The following is a 15,033-nucleotide window of genomic DNA, read 5'->3' as shown; positions in this document are numbered from 1 at the left end:
GCCGGGAGCGGCCACTGCACTCCAGTCTGGACGACAGAGTGAGACTCTGACTCAAAAAAAAAAACCAAAAAACAGCAGATAGCAGAAAATCTCAACAAAAAGTTGGAAGGTAAAGCTGAGACAATCTATCAGAAAGTAGAGCAAAACACACTGAAGTGGAAAATATGAGAAAAAAAGATAAGAAAATTAGAAAGCCAACACAGGAGATCCAGTGTCCAAATAACAGGAGGTCCAAGACAGAGAGAAAGCAGGGTAGCTGGGCACAGTGGCCCATGCCTTGTAACCCCAGCACTTTGGGAGGCGGGGGCGAGAAGATTGCCTGAGCTCAGGGGTTACCAGTCTGGGAAACTTGGTGAGACCTTGTCTCTACAATTAAAATAAAAAAAAAATTAGCCAGGCGTGGTAGTGGGTGTGTGCCTATAGTTCCAGCTACTTGGAAGACTGAGGCAGAAGGATCACCTTAGCTTAGCAGGTTGAGGCTACAGTGGCTGTGAGTATGCCACTGCACTCCAGCCTGGGTAACAGACTGAGACTCCGAGTCAAAAAAAAAAAGGAAAGAAAGAAGGGAGGGTAGTATATAAATGATACAACTCAGGAAAAAATTTAGAACTGAAGAATATGGGTTTCCAGATTTTAAGGGCCCATGTGAATGCCTGACACAGTGGAAGAAAATAGAATTACCAACTCACATCATGAGAGAGTTTAATAATATTCAGGACAGGCCGGGCTTAGTGGCTCAGCCTGTAATCCCGTGCTTTGGGAAGCCGAGGTGAGTGAATTGCCTGAGCCCGGGGGTTCAAGAGCCGGCTGGGCAACTTGACAAGACCTCATCTCTACAATAAATCAAAAAAATTAGCCGGGCGTGGTAGCGCGTGCCTGCATTTCCAGCTACTTGGAACGCTGAGGCGGAAGGATCGCTGGAGCCCAGCAGGGCGAGGCTGTGGTGGCCGGGAGAGGCCACTGTACTCCAGTCTGGGCGACTGAGTGAGACTCCAACTCAAAAAAAATCGGGACAAAGAAAACAGTTTACATATTTTTTTTGAGTTGTAGTCTCACTGTCGCCCAGGCTGGAGAGCAGTGGCACGCTCATGGCCACCCCAGCGTTGACCTGCTGGGCTCCGACAATCCTTCTGCCTCAGCCTTCCAAGTAGCCGGAACTACAGGCACGCACTATCACGCCTGACTAATTTTCGATGTACTGTAGAGACGAAATCTCGCCAAGTTGCCCGGGCTGGTCTCGAACCCGTGGGCTCAGGCAATCCACTCACCTCAGCCTCCCAAAGTGCTGGGATTACAGGCTGAGCCACTGAGCCTGGCCTTTTTTTTGGAGTTGGAGTCTCACTCCACCACCCAGGCTAGAGTGCAGTGGCATGCTCACAGCCACCCCAGCGGCGACCTGCTTTTGCCACAGCCTTCTAAGTAGCCGGAACTATAGGAGTGCTACCACAACTGGCTAATTTTTTGATTTATTGTAGAGACGAGGTTTCACCATGTTGCCCAGGCTGGTTTTGAACCTGCAGACTCAGGCAATCCTCTTGCCTCGGCCTCCCAAAGTGCTGGGATTACAGGTTTGAGCCACTGCGCCCGGCCTTTTCTACCTATTTCTTTTTTTTCTCCTGTTTTTAAGTTTTTATTTATATATAACAACACATATTTATGGAGTTATGTGATATTTAGATACATGTATACAATGTATACTTATCAAATCAGGATATTTAGAATATCTAGCAGATCAAACATTTATCAATTAACTGTTAGGAATATTTCAGATCTTCTCTTGTAACTATTTTGAAATATATAATTATTAAGTAGAGTCATCCTACTGTGCTACTTAGCACTTGAACATAGTCTCTATTTAATTGTATGTTTGTATTCATTAACCTACTCCAACCTCCTATCCCCTAAAATTACAAAAGTAATTGCTATGGTCTGAATGTTTGTGTCTACATACTTCTGTACAGAACACTAAGTTCATACAATCAATCAAGAATCAGAATATCAATACTAGCAGCTAGAAGTCAATAGAACAATACTTACGTAATTCTGAGGCAAAAAGATTTCCAACCTAGATTCTATACACAGTCAAAGCAGTCTCCTGAATAGATGGGACACTAGGAGCATACCACCACACCCAGCTAATTTTTGAACTGTTTGTAGAGATGGGGTCTTTGTGGCCCAGGCTTGTCTCAAAAAGCCAGACACAGAGGCATGTATACTGTGTGACTGCATTAATATGAAGTTCAAGAACAGGTAAAAATAATCTATAAGGGCAACAGAATAGAGAATACCTTATTTGGAGTGGGGAATTAATAAGCAGGAAAGGACATGAGAAGACCTTTGTGGGTTAATGGAAGTTCATACTGTGACTTCGGCAGAGGTTACATGAACGTTTGCATAGGTAAATTATCATTGAGATGCTCTTATGATTTGTGAATTATACTATGTGTTAAGTTACAACTCAAAGAGAGAGAAAGACGGAGGCAAAACCCAAAACAATCAGCCAGAAGAATTAAAGTGGTTGCCTCTAAGAAGCAGTAAATGGAGTGGGTGGTAAATTCTTTAGAGTGAGCCCTGCAGAATTTCTCTACTCTAAAATATATTTGAATTTGTAACTTTGACAAAATGTAATGAAATAGTAACTCTTGATCCTCTTGTTAGAGAAAATAAAATTAAAAATATATATAATGAAAAATATATATAATGAAGAAAGACTAGACTTGTGAAGTTAGCCTGACCTGGATTCAAATGTCAGCTCTACCATTTACTGTCTGGAGAGTGGTGGCAAGCTATATTGACTCTCTGGACTTCAGTTTCCTCTCTCTCTCTCTCTTTTTGAGTCGAGGTCTCACTGTCACCCAGGCTGGAAGGCAGTGGCATGATCACAGCTCACTGTAGCCTTGACCTCCTGGGCTCAGGCGATCCTTCTGTCTCAGCCTGTGTAGCTGGAACTACAGGCAAATATCAGCATGTCTGGCTAATTTTTTGTAGAGATGAAGTCTGCTGTGTTACCTAGGCTGGTCTCAAACTCCTGGGCTCAAGCAATCCTCTCAACTTGGCCTCCCTAAATATTGGAAATGTAGGTGTGAGCCATTGTGCTTGGCCCAGTTTCCTTATCTTAAAATCAGACTAATAGAACCATGTAAAAAAAAAACAATGAGTTTGTGCATCTAAACCACTTGTCACAAATAATCAGGATTAGGTAAGTGCTAGTTTTAACCCCAACTACCATGTTCCTTCAGAATATATATATATATATATTTTTTTTTTTTTTTGAGTAGGAGTCTCACTCTGTCACCAAGGCTGGAGTGCAGTGGCATGCTGATCACAGCCACCGCAGCCTTGAACCTGCTGGGTTCAGGCGATCCTTCTGCCTCACTCTTCCAAGTGGCTGGAACTACAGGCACATGCCACCATGCCCGGTTACTTTTTTGATTTATTGTAGAGATGAGGTCTCACCAAGTTGCCCAGGCTGGTCTCAAACCCACGGGCTCAGGCAATCTTCTCGCCTTGGCCTTCCAAAGTGCTGGGATTATAGGCATGAGACACTGCGCCCGGCCCAGATATTTAAAAATAACCATGCAGACCGCAACTGAGCACCCAGTACCCCTATGTGTGTTGCTCTCCTCTGCCCACTCCAGACACCTCGCAGCTCTCTGACCTCACTGTTCATTTATTCCAGCACTGCTACATAGTCAGCCAACTCATTTCCCTTTGGAGAGAGTCAGGGGTTCCCCTCTTTGCCAGCTGAGTTGCTCCCCCACCTAACAATTATTCACATGGTAATCAACACTTTCTCTTCAGACTTAAGTGAAAAAACATGGGGATTAAATAAAATAATCTCTAAGTTTCTTTTAGCACTAACATTTCAAGGTTTATTTTTTCCCCTGAAGAATTTATTTCTTTTTTGGTTTTGAGTCATGGTCTCACTTTGTTGCCCAGGATGGAGTACAGTGGCATGATCACACCTAACCATAGCCTACAACTCCTGGGCTCAAGTGATACTCCTGTATCAGTCTCCCAAATAACTGGAATCATAGGTGTGCACTACCACACCCAGCTACTTATTTTTTTACGTTTTTTTTTTTTTTGAGTTGCAGTCTTACTCTGTTGCCCAGACTGGAGTGCAGCGGCCACTCCCGGCCACCGCAGCCTCAACCTGCTGGGCTCCAGAGATCCTTCTGCCTCAGCCTTCCCAGTAGCTGGAATTACAGGCATGCTGTAGCTACAACGCCTAGCTGATTTTTTGATTTTATTGTAGAGATGAGGTCTCGCTGCCCAGGCGGGTCTCGAACCCACGGGCTCAGGCAATCCACTCACCTCAGCCTCCCAAAGACATGGGATTACAGGCCTTTTTCTTAACTTTTTATAAAGATAGGATCTTGCTATGTTGCCCAGGCCGGTCTCAAACTCCTGAACTCAAGCAACATGATGTTTCTTTTCTTTTCTTTTTTTTTTTTGAGTTGGAGTCTCACTCAGTCGCCCAGACAGGAGTGCAGTGGCCGCTCCCAGCCACCGCAGCCTCGACCTGCTGGGCTCCGGCGATCCTTCCGCCTCAGTCTTCCAAGTAGCTGGAACTATGGGCATACTACCATGCCCAGCTAATTTTTGATTCATTACAGAGATGAGGTCTTGCCAAATTGCCCAGGCTGGTCTCGAACCCACAGGCTCAGGCAATCCACTCGCCTTGGCCTCCCAAAGTGCTGGGATTACAGGCTGAGCCACCAAGCCCGGCCTCTTTCTTCCTTTTCTTCTTTTTTCTTCCTTCCGCCCTTTTAAAAATTTTTTTGAGTTGGAGTCTCACTCAGTCGCCCAGACTGGAGTGCAGTGGCTGCTCCCGGTCACCGCAGCCTCGACCTGCTGGGCTCCGGCGATCCTTCCACTTTAGCTTTCCAAGTAGCTGGAACTACAGGTGCGCACTACCACACCCAGCTAATTTTTTGATTTATTGTAGAGATGCGGTCTCACCAAGTTGCCCAGGCGGGTCTCGAACCCGCGGGCTCAGGCAATCCACTCACCTCGGCCTCCCAAAGTGCTGGGATTACAGGTTGAGCCACCGAGCCCAGCCCAACCTGATGTTTCTATTTCTTCTTTTTATTTTTTTAAGCTAGAGTCTCAACCGTCACCCAGGCTGGAGTGCAGTGGCACACTCACAGCCACCACAGCCTTGACCTACTGGGCTCGGGCAATCCTTCCACCTCAGCCTTCTAAGTAGCTGGAACCTCAGGTGCAACCAAAGCCACCATACCTGGCTCATTTTTTGTTTTATTGTAGAGTCAAGGTCTTGCTAAGTTACCTATGCTGGTCTTGAATCCCTGGAGTCAGGCAATCCTCTTGCCTCCAACTCCCAAAATGCTGAGATTACAAGCATGAGCTACCATGCCCAGCCTTGATGTTTCTATTTCTGTGCAGCCTTTCCCAGACCTCCTCACAGCTCTAAAGATGTTTGGTGAGGCACCTGATATTGTCAAACAGTAACAGATGGCATGCCACTTACAGAAACAGGTAGGGGGTGACGCTGTCTTCTCTCATCTCTCCAAATGTCAAGAACCCTGTGGTACTGAGTTAAAGATTCACCTTTGCAAGATTACACACATCTCAGCCTACCCTGGAAGTGTTATCTCTTAGGATCAGGTAAATTCTAAGATATCTTTTCTTTTCTGGAGTAAAATAAGGATTTGTGTGCAAGCCAATAAACACAGCTCTCCTGGTTGGAATAAGCACTTACCTGTCCAAAGTGATGAGCCAAAATAATGTCCACAACATTGGTTGTCAGACCTGAGAGCTAAAAAGATAAAAATTCTGTGTCATGAGAGAAAACGTATGTACATTTATCACAGTGTGCACTTAAAATAAGTGCACTGTATTGTATATGTTATTCCTCAAAAAACAAGCAAAATCCCTCACAATTCAGTGTCACACATTTTCATGAAATGGTGGTTTCAAAGAAACATGAGAAAAAGTAACAAGTCAGAAAAAAATTTATTCTCCCTTCTAAGGTAACAATAGATCCTGTTTGAAAGAGAATCTGGAAGAAAAGTTGGCCACTCCTCCTCTGAAAACCAGAAACCTAGAACTCGTGGCTATTTGCAACTTCATTCCTGTCTGCATTTCTGTCTTTACATTGATATATGGCTGATAAGGATTGACTTACAATCACTCCCAAGACATTCAAGAGACAAACCAGTGGTTTTCTTCCAGTTTTTGCTATCTTCATTTCAGGGAGCAGGAGGAAATGACTATGTTTACAAGATGTACTTGCATTTTAAACATTTTTTCCCTAATTCTTCCCAAATCAAAATGATGCATCTAACAGTCGAATAAATGCAGCAATCTGTATAAACTTGCTGCGACTGTTAGTCTATTTTCAGAAAAATTTCCAACTCAAATTATGTTGCTGATTTCCCTTATGCCTTCATCCTTGGTTTTATGCCAGATCCTACTGCTGACTTGAATCAGAGGTAAAGTAGAGTTGGGGGTGGAGACAGAGATAAGCTTAGGAGACATGTGCGGAGCAGGATCATATAGTCCCAGAAAGTTGAAGGAAGAAGTCTATGATGATTTCATATGGGTTATCAGTGATCTATAGATTATAAAGATAATAAAAATTGCTATTATTTTTAGACAGTGTCTCTCTCTGTCAACCATGTCAGGTTAATTTTTTTAGGGAGAGAGCTGGGGGGGTCTCGCTATGTTGCCCAGGCTGGTCTCAAATTCTTAGCCTCAAGCTATCCTCTCGCCTCAGCGTTGCATAGTGATGTGACTAGGCCCAGATAGATAATTAGAATTAATACCCAATCTCACTTCATGTTTAATACTCATGAGTCTAAAGTGTCATATGAATTTTATAAGGTAAGAATTAGGATAAATTTTAGATAAGCCAGGCTATGAGAAATAATTTCCACAGCATCTGGCAGTAGCATTGTTGTTAATAGCACGCAACTGTAATCCCAGCTACTCAGGAGGCTGAGACAGAAGGATGGCCTGAGTCCAGGAGTTCAAGGCTATGATGAGTCACGATTGTGCCACTGCATTCCAGCCTAGGCAACAGGGTGAGACTCTTACTTTAAAAGAAAAAAGTTTCATTCAAAGCTAGGAAATACATAATTTCCCCAAAATTTCAATGTGCAAAGAAATGGATAAATTGCTTTGAATCTGCTGGTAGGTAGAATATTTTAATAGTTTAATTATTTTTAAAAACGCTTACCACAGAAAAGTTGGAAAAAATAAATATGAAAACATCATTTGTAATACTACCAGCCAAAGATGTAACTACTAGTAAAATTATTTTCTTTTCTTATGCACATATGTATTTAACAAAATTGAGATACTATATAGTTGGATGTTATTCACTTAAAGTGAGAATTTTCTCATTTCCTTAAATAACCAAATAGCATAATTTTTTTTACTGAACAATCAAAAAATTTTGTTACCCTGTATTATTGGCGCTTAGGCTGTTTCCATCTTTTTACCTTATAAACAATACTTTAATGAATATTCTGGCTCTGCAACTTACTAGCTATGTGACCTTAAACAAATGACTTAATTTTTCTGTGGAGTAATAATAGTATCACTTTACTAGACTGTCCTGAGAAGTAAAAGTTTAAACATATACAAAACATTTAAGAACACAGTGCCCAGGTTGGGCATAGTGGCTCTCGCCTATAACCCAGCACTTTGGGAGGCCAAGGTAAGAGGACTGTCTGAGCCCACGGGTTCAAGACTAGCCTGGGCAACTTGGCAAAACCTCATCTCTACAATAAATCAAAAAATTAGCTGGATGTGGTGGCACATGCCTGTAATTCCAACTTCTTGGAAGGCTGAGGCAGAAGGATCACCTGAGCCCAGCAGGTTGAGGCTGCGGTGGCTTTGAGCATGCCACTGTACTCCAGCCTGGGCGACAGAGTAAGACTTCAAATAAAAAAAAAAAAAAAAAAAAAAAAAAAAGGACAGTGCCTGGTATATAGTAAGCACTATATAGGTATAGGTGTTAGTTTTTAAAATAAATCATCCATCCAAACATCCTCCCTCCATCCATCTACAACATCTCTCTCTGTTGTCCAGGCTAGAATACAGTGGTGCAATCACAGCTCACTGTAGCCTCAAACTCCAGGGCTCAAGTGATCCTTCTACTTTGGCCTCCCAAGTAGGTGGGACTACAGGCATGTGCCACCATGCCTGGCTTTTTTTTTTTTGTAGATATAGGGTCTCACTGTGTTGCCCAGGCTAGTGTTGAATTCCTGGCCTCAAGTGATCCTCCTGTCTCATTCTCCCAAAGTGCTGGGATTACAGGCAACAGCTACCACGATCAGCCTAAAAATTTATTATCCTTCTAATTAAATCTGTGTGTCACTCACTGTGTTTCAAATAAGTTTCTGGATATTGAATCTCATGGTTTGAGTATCAATAAAGATTCTAAATACGTGAGGCAAGCTGGGTGGTGGTATTTTGGTATTTTGGAGACTATCTTCTCGAATGGTGTATTAGAACAAACATTTATGGCAACTAAAAAGTATTTGGAAGTAGGCATTTGTGTAAAATTGAGTGAGCACATTAGACATCCTTTAGCAGTCAAGAAAGTCTTAGGTTAAAGACTGCTTCCTTTCCAATCTATTATTAGACCAGGTGAGCACAATGCAAATGGGATGTAACTGAATGCTTTTCCCTTCATTCTTGCTGTTTACTCTGGTTTAGAACTGAGATTGTTTATATTTGTAAAGTTATCAGTATTTGCCTTTAATGTCCTATCTTCTTGAGCAGATTTTGGAGGTTAAATTCCTTCACCTTTCAGTTAGCAAACATAACAATCCTCTCATGTCTTTGGGAGCAGTAGCACTAATGAGCTGTTTGCATTCACCGAAGAGGGTGATTCATTCATTCATTAACAAAGTGAAAACACAAACCACAGAGTAGAAGATATCTGAGATATAACTACCAAGCAAAGGACTCATACACAGAACATTTTTTTAAAAGGCAGAGGGAATAAGGTTGGGGACAAGACTTGAACAGGCACTTCACAAGAGAATATATTTTTAAAAAGTGCCGGACATCAATGCCCATTAGGAAATGCAAATTAAAACCCAGTATTATTTTACCTATAAGCATAGCTTAAAATTTAAAAGATGGTATAATCGAAAATTGCTATTTTAATACCTAAAGCTATCTTGGTGATGGGTGCCATATAAAAACAAAGTAATACTACAAATAAAACTGCTTATCTTTTACAAAAATTAAAAGAACTGACAACATCAAATGTTGGTAAGGATGTGGAGCACTAGAACTGGTGGTGTGTAAACTGGTCAAGTACTTTGGCAATTTATCTACGAAAGCTAAACCTACAACTGCCCTATGACCAGCAATTTCACTCCCAGGCATAAACCCAAGAAAAAGAAATACGTGTGTCTCCTGAAAAACATAAAGGAATGTGCATAGCGTTATGAACCAAGTAACAAAGACAACTCATTCTGTGTATTCACACAACAGATTGCCAGACAGCAGTTTAGAACGACTGATACAAACAAGGTGCATGCGTCTCACAGACACAATGATGAATGAAAGCAACTAGACACAAACACTCCAACTAAGACATTCGATAAAGTGTCTAAAAGCAGATAAACCCTACCTATGGTCAGATGCAGGGGCTCACACCTGTAGTCCCAGCATTTTGGGAGGTGGAGCTGAGAGGACTGCCTGAGCCCAGGGGGTTGAGACCAGCCAGGGCAGTTGGACAAGACCTTACCTCTACAGTAAATTAAAAAATTAGCCAGGTGTGGTGGCAAGTGCCTCTGGTTCTAGTTACTGGGAAGACTGAGATCGAAGGATCACCTGAGCCCAGCAGGTCGCGGCTGCAGTGGACTGTGACTGTGCCCCCGCATTCCAGTCTGGATAAAAGAGTGAGACTCTTTTATCCAGGGGGGGAAAAAACCTATTTATGGTTGACAGAAGTTAGAACAAGGTTATTTCTGGAAAGAAAAGGAAGCATTAATTAGGAAAAGACACAAGGGAATCCTCTGGAAAGTTCAAAATAGTCTACATACTGAGTGGGTGGAGATTGCATATATAAACATTCTATCAAGCTGCATACTTAAAATTTTTTGTATTTAATTATATATATACCTCAATGAAAAATAGATAAGTTGTTTTGAGATGCGTGAAGATGAACTGATGGACACTATCATTTGGTACTTACTTTGGAAGCTGCCCAGTCAATCCAGCCTTTGGCACAAGGGTCAACATTAATAAGCACAAGGCCTTCCACAAGTTCCGGATGATTAAGCTAAAAGATGAGACAAAGACAATAGTATAAAAGTTTCACTGCCACAGTTCTAAATGGTTAGAACATGGTTAATCACTTCTTAATATGCCTTAATGCCTCACATTTTGAAAGTAAGACTACAGAGTGGTGGCTAGGGAGAAGATGTAGAAAACAGCTCTTGAAATCTGATTTAGCATCTGGAAACCAGTTTCTTAAATTGCAAGGAAGATAAGCTTTTTTATTTCCATAAGATAAGAAAGCACTTGGTATGTCTGCAGTTGTTCAACTCTTCCCTGCTGGAAAAGTGTTCTTAGCACAAGGGGCTACTCAGGCTTAGATGGGCTGTTTCACACTTATGTTATCTTTGCTCCCAACAGGACTTCTAAAGTTTTTATACCATCCTCAGAAAATTCTCCTGAAGGCATTTCAAAAAAAAAGTTCCTTAAATAAGAACATTTCCATGCTCTTCAAAACTATCTAGCTTTCTTTTATTTTCTCTTATTATACTGATTATGTTCACTGTAAAAAATTTGATAACCAGAGAAATTATAAAAAGCAGGAAATAGACTCTCACATTATCTTACCACACATCAATCGCTGTTAACATTTTGGTACATTTCTGCTTAGGTCTTTCCTATGGCTTTGACAAAATTTATGTGAATCTGTATTCTAACCTTTTGTTTAACATTTCAGTGTATGCAACTAATGCATCATTATCAACTCTTTTAATTTTAATGGCTGTACAAAATTTCATCATAAGCAGCATACAGACATTACTTTTTTTTTTTTTTTTGTGAGTAGCAGTTTCACTCTGTTGCTCAGGCTGGAGGACAGTGGCATGAGCATGGCTACTGTAGTCTCAACCTGCCAGGCACAAGCGATCCTTCTGCCTCAGCCTTTCAAATAGCTGGGACTACAGGTGTGCACCACCATGTCCAGCTAGTTTTTTGATTGACTGTAGAGATGAGGTCTTGTCATGTTGGTCTTGTACTCCTAGCTTCAGAAATCCTCTTACTTCAGCCTCCCAAAGTACTGGGATTACACGTGTGAGCCATGGCACCTGGTTTTTGGCCTTACTTTTTATCAGTGATGCCCTGCCGCATCTATGATTTTTCAGATATTATAAGTACAAAGTACAGTTTTATAAAACCTATTCTAAAGCTGACAGAACTTACAGAAAACCTAACATGAGGCCTATGATAGTGCCTGATCATTTAACACAGCAGTAATAGCTGTGACCCAGGCAGTGCCTCAAGGGTGTCAAGATTCATCCTTTACATACTTACTGCAAATCTACTGAGGACATAAGCTCCAGCTCCAACTCCAATTCCAACGATGCTTTTCAGGCTGTGAATGGGACATACCAACAATTGACAGAATCAACTTCATGTGGAGTCAGCATTTCATGATGAAAAGAATACAACCTGGATTCAAATTCTGACACTGACGTTTACTAGATGTGAGAATATGGGCAAATTGCTTTCAACTGTTTTCTTTCTTTCTTTGTGAGCCTCAGGTCTCTATCTATAAAAACAAGGATATCATCGCCTACTTGTGCTTTTAATGAAATATGACTAAAATCTGGGAGTCATCTTTGACAACTCACTGTCCTATCATATGGAGTCTACCTCCAGAATATTTTCATCTATCTCCATCTATTTCAATGCAGTCCAACAGCATCCAGGACCAAGCTATTATAATCTCTCATCTGGACTAGACACTAACTATTCTCCCTGTCTTTTCTCTCATACTCCTGTTCAAACCATTCTCTCCACAGTGAGAGTAATCCTTTTAAACATATTTAACAGCTTTATTGATGTATGATTTATCTACCTAAAGTGATCATTTAAAAAACTAAATGGAATATTTCTCCCCTGTTTAAAATCCTTCAATATCTTTTCTTTATACGTAAAATACTTTAGAATAAAGTTGCAATTCTTGCCTGATCTGTCAGACTTCTGTAACCTGGTCCTTGGCTACCTCTTGAATTTTACCCTGTACCTTTCTTCTATTTGCTCATCTGGTCTGGGAAGTCTTGGACGTATTCTTCCTGTCTGGAATCCTTTTTCCCTGGCTGTCTATATTCCTTTTTATTTTCCAGACCTCAGTCTAGATGACGCCATCCTAGAAAGGCATTCTCTAGCCTTATTTATGTAGACCCTGCCTTATTCTCCATCACAAACTCCCACTGACTTTTATTTTTGAGTAGGAGTCCACTCTGTTGACCAGATTGGAGTGCAGGGGCACACTCACAGCCACCGCAGTCTCAACCTGCTGGGCTCAGGTGATCCTTCCACCTTAGCCTTCCAAGTAGCTGGGACCACAGGCACGCGCCACCACACCCTGTTAATCTTTTCACTATTATTATTATTTATTGTAGAGATGAGGTCTCACCAAGTTGCCCAGGCTGTCTTGAACCCCTGGGATCAGGCAATTCTCTTGCCTCAGCCTCTTAAAGTGTTGGGATTACAGGCATGTACCATCAAGTCCAGCTTTTTTTTTTGAGTTGGAGTCTCACTTGGTCGCCCAGACTGGAGGGCAGTGGCCACTCCCGGCCACCGCAGCCTCGACCTGCTGGGCTCGGGCAATCCTTCCGCCTCAGCCTTCCGAGTAGCCGGAATTACAGGCATGCGCTACCACGCCCGGCTGATTTTTTGATTTATTGTAGAGATGAGGTCTCGCTGCCCAGGCGGGCCCAAAGGTGCGGGATTACAGGCTGAGCCACCGAGCCCGGCTCAGCTTTTTTTTTAAAGAGACAAGGTCTCACTCACCAGAGTGCAGTGGCACAATCATAGCTCACTGTCGCCTCGAACTCCTGGGGTCAAGCAATCCTCCTGCTTCAGCCTCCAGAGTAGCTGAAGGTATGAGACACCATACCTGACTCCCACTGACTTCCTTTATAGCACTTTATTGTGATTATTTGTTTGCCTGCTTGTTACCCCACTAAGCTTCAGGAGGATAGTGACTTCTGTTGTGCTCACCATCGAATCCTCTGAAGCAGACATTGTAGAATTAATTGACTGTAGAAAGTCAATAAAGACTGTGTGAAACACTGTAGAATGAACCTACCTTAGGTGGGTAAGAACAGGAGGCAGCATTTCGGCCAGCTCATCCATCGTGGGATACTGGTACCTGAAATCCAGAAGGGTATTTCCTGAGTTAGAAAGCACTCAAACTTCCCAGTTGTAGAACAGTTGGAAAAGTCCATAAGTCTTAGATAAAAGCATTTCCTTTCACCAAAGTCTCAAAAGAGGTGATGTGCTACCTTAAAACAACTGTAGCATGTTGTATAACTCTCTATTACTGCCATGCTAAGGAGAAAGCATAAAAACCTACATGCTTCTGTATCTTAAAGAGCAGTCTCTGGAATCAGAGGAAGTCACATGAAAAGAACTGGTAATACGGCTCTCTTTTAATTTCCAAACCTCCAACAATCCCTTCAATTGGGGACCAGGCTCAGGAAACTTCCATCAATAAGCATCAACTCAGGAAGTGCCTCTTGGTCTGCTGCTTACATAGGCAGCTAAACGTAAAAGTAAACAAAGCTTTACTGAGTCTAAACGCACAGTTACAAACCTTCAGCATGGGCTGGGTGTGGTGGCTCACGCCTATAATCCCAGCACTTTGGGAGGCCGAGGTGAGAAGACTGCCTGAGCCCACAGGCTTGAAAACAGCTTGGGAAACTTGGTGAGATCTCACCTCTATAATAAATAAAAAAATTAGCTGGGCATGGTGGTGCATGCCTGTAGTTCCAGCTACTTGGAAGGCTGAGGCAGAAGGATCGCCTTAGCCCAGCAGGTCGAGGCTGTGGTGGCTGCGAGCATGCCACTGCACTTCTGCCTGGGTGACATAGTGAGACTCTGACTCAAAAAAACAAACAAAAAACCCTTCAGCATGAATGCTTATTTGTTTCACATAGGCATAAGATAATAAGGCTATTTTATTAATTACTTTTGAATTGTGTTCATGATATGAACCACTTGATCCCAAAATGGTCAGGAAAGCTCAGGAACAGATCTAGACCAGGAATCCAAGAAAAGTGATGAGCATCCATAGAGACTGCAGATCAGAGATCGGAGGGATCCTAAGATCCCCTACATAAGGTAGGATCTGCTCTACATTGGACAGGGAAGTCAGCCTGTCTCTGCTTGAACACTTTAAGGGATGAGGTACTCTTGAACCATTTGTACACAAAATAGAAACAAGGAACTGGATACAAATCTTGCTGGATATAAACTGATCACTGGCGAATTTGCATTTGAAAGGCAGAACAACTTGAACACAGTCAACACAGATTCTGGAGTCAGACCACCTGGGTTAAAATCCTAGCTCGACTACTTAATTGTTATATAACCTTAGCCAATTTACTTAATTTTTCTGAGCCTCAGTTTCCTCACTACTAAAATGGGAAAACCAGTAAACCTATCTCATAGGGTTGAGAGGATTAAATGAGTTATGCAAAGTATTTAAAACAGTGTCTGGAACACTGAGTACTGTGTAAGTGGTAGCTTTGTCTGCAATGGTCTGTTTCACAGCAGTCACTGGCCAAAGGCAGCTCTGCAGATAAGTAAAAGGAGAGAGGAAGAATTGGCACTCTACAATGTGTGCTCTTCTCCTAAGGTCCTCTGAATAAGCATGCTGTCCAGAGAACAGGTAGGGAGCCTGTGACTTTGCCATGCAAAGAGCAGATATAGGATGAAGCTGAGGGTGTCAAGGTCAGCCACACTGCACCTTGACAGTCAGGGTAATGTCTCAGAAAACATGGTTATAGACATACTCAA

The 15,033-nt window shown here is 42.2% G+C and overlaps 1 protein-coding gene across 4 annotated transcripts in view; it reads right to left on the bottom strand.

Annotated features, from left to right (window-relative positions):
• Nucleotides 1-15,033, bottom strand: part of NDRG3 (NDRG family member 3) — a 104,926-nt gene that overhangs the window by 32,179 nt on the left and 57,714 nt on the right. For 3 of the 4 annotated variants that reach the window (XM_021709504.1, XM_008051893.1, XM_008051894.1), the window contains 4 exons: nt 13,322-13,384; nt 11,539-11,599; nt 10,187-10,273; nt 5,726-5,782 (listed from right to left, as the gene is read on the bottom strand). In XM_021709504.1, coding sequence (XP_021565179.1) covers nt 5,726-5,782; nt 10,187-10,273; nt 11,539-11,599; nt 13,322-13,384 — 268 coding nt within the window. The remainder of the gene's footprint in view (nt 1-5,725; nt 5,783-10,186; nt 10,274-11,538; nt 11,600-13,321; nt 13,385-15,033) is intronic. The other variant, XM_008051896.2, reaches the window with a different exon arrangement.

This window comes from Carlito syrichta, unplaced genomic scaffold, assembly GCF_000164805.1.
Source record: "Carlito syrichta isolate Samal-C Ts95f unplaced genomic scaffold, Tarsius_syrichta-2.0.1 Scaffold242717, whole genome shotgun sequence".
Taxonomy (NCBI): Eukaryota; Metazoa; Chordata; class Mammalia; order Primates; family Tarsiidae; genus Carlito; species Carlito syrichta.
Note: the sequence above shows the minus strand (reverse complement) of the source record. Positions and strands in the feature narration are given on the sequence as shown.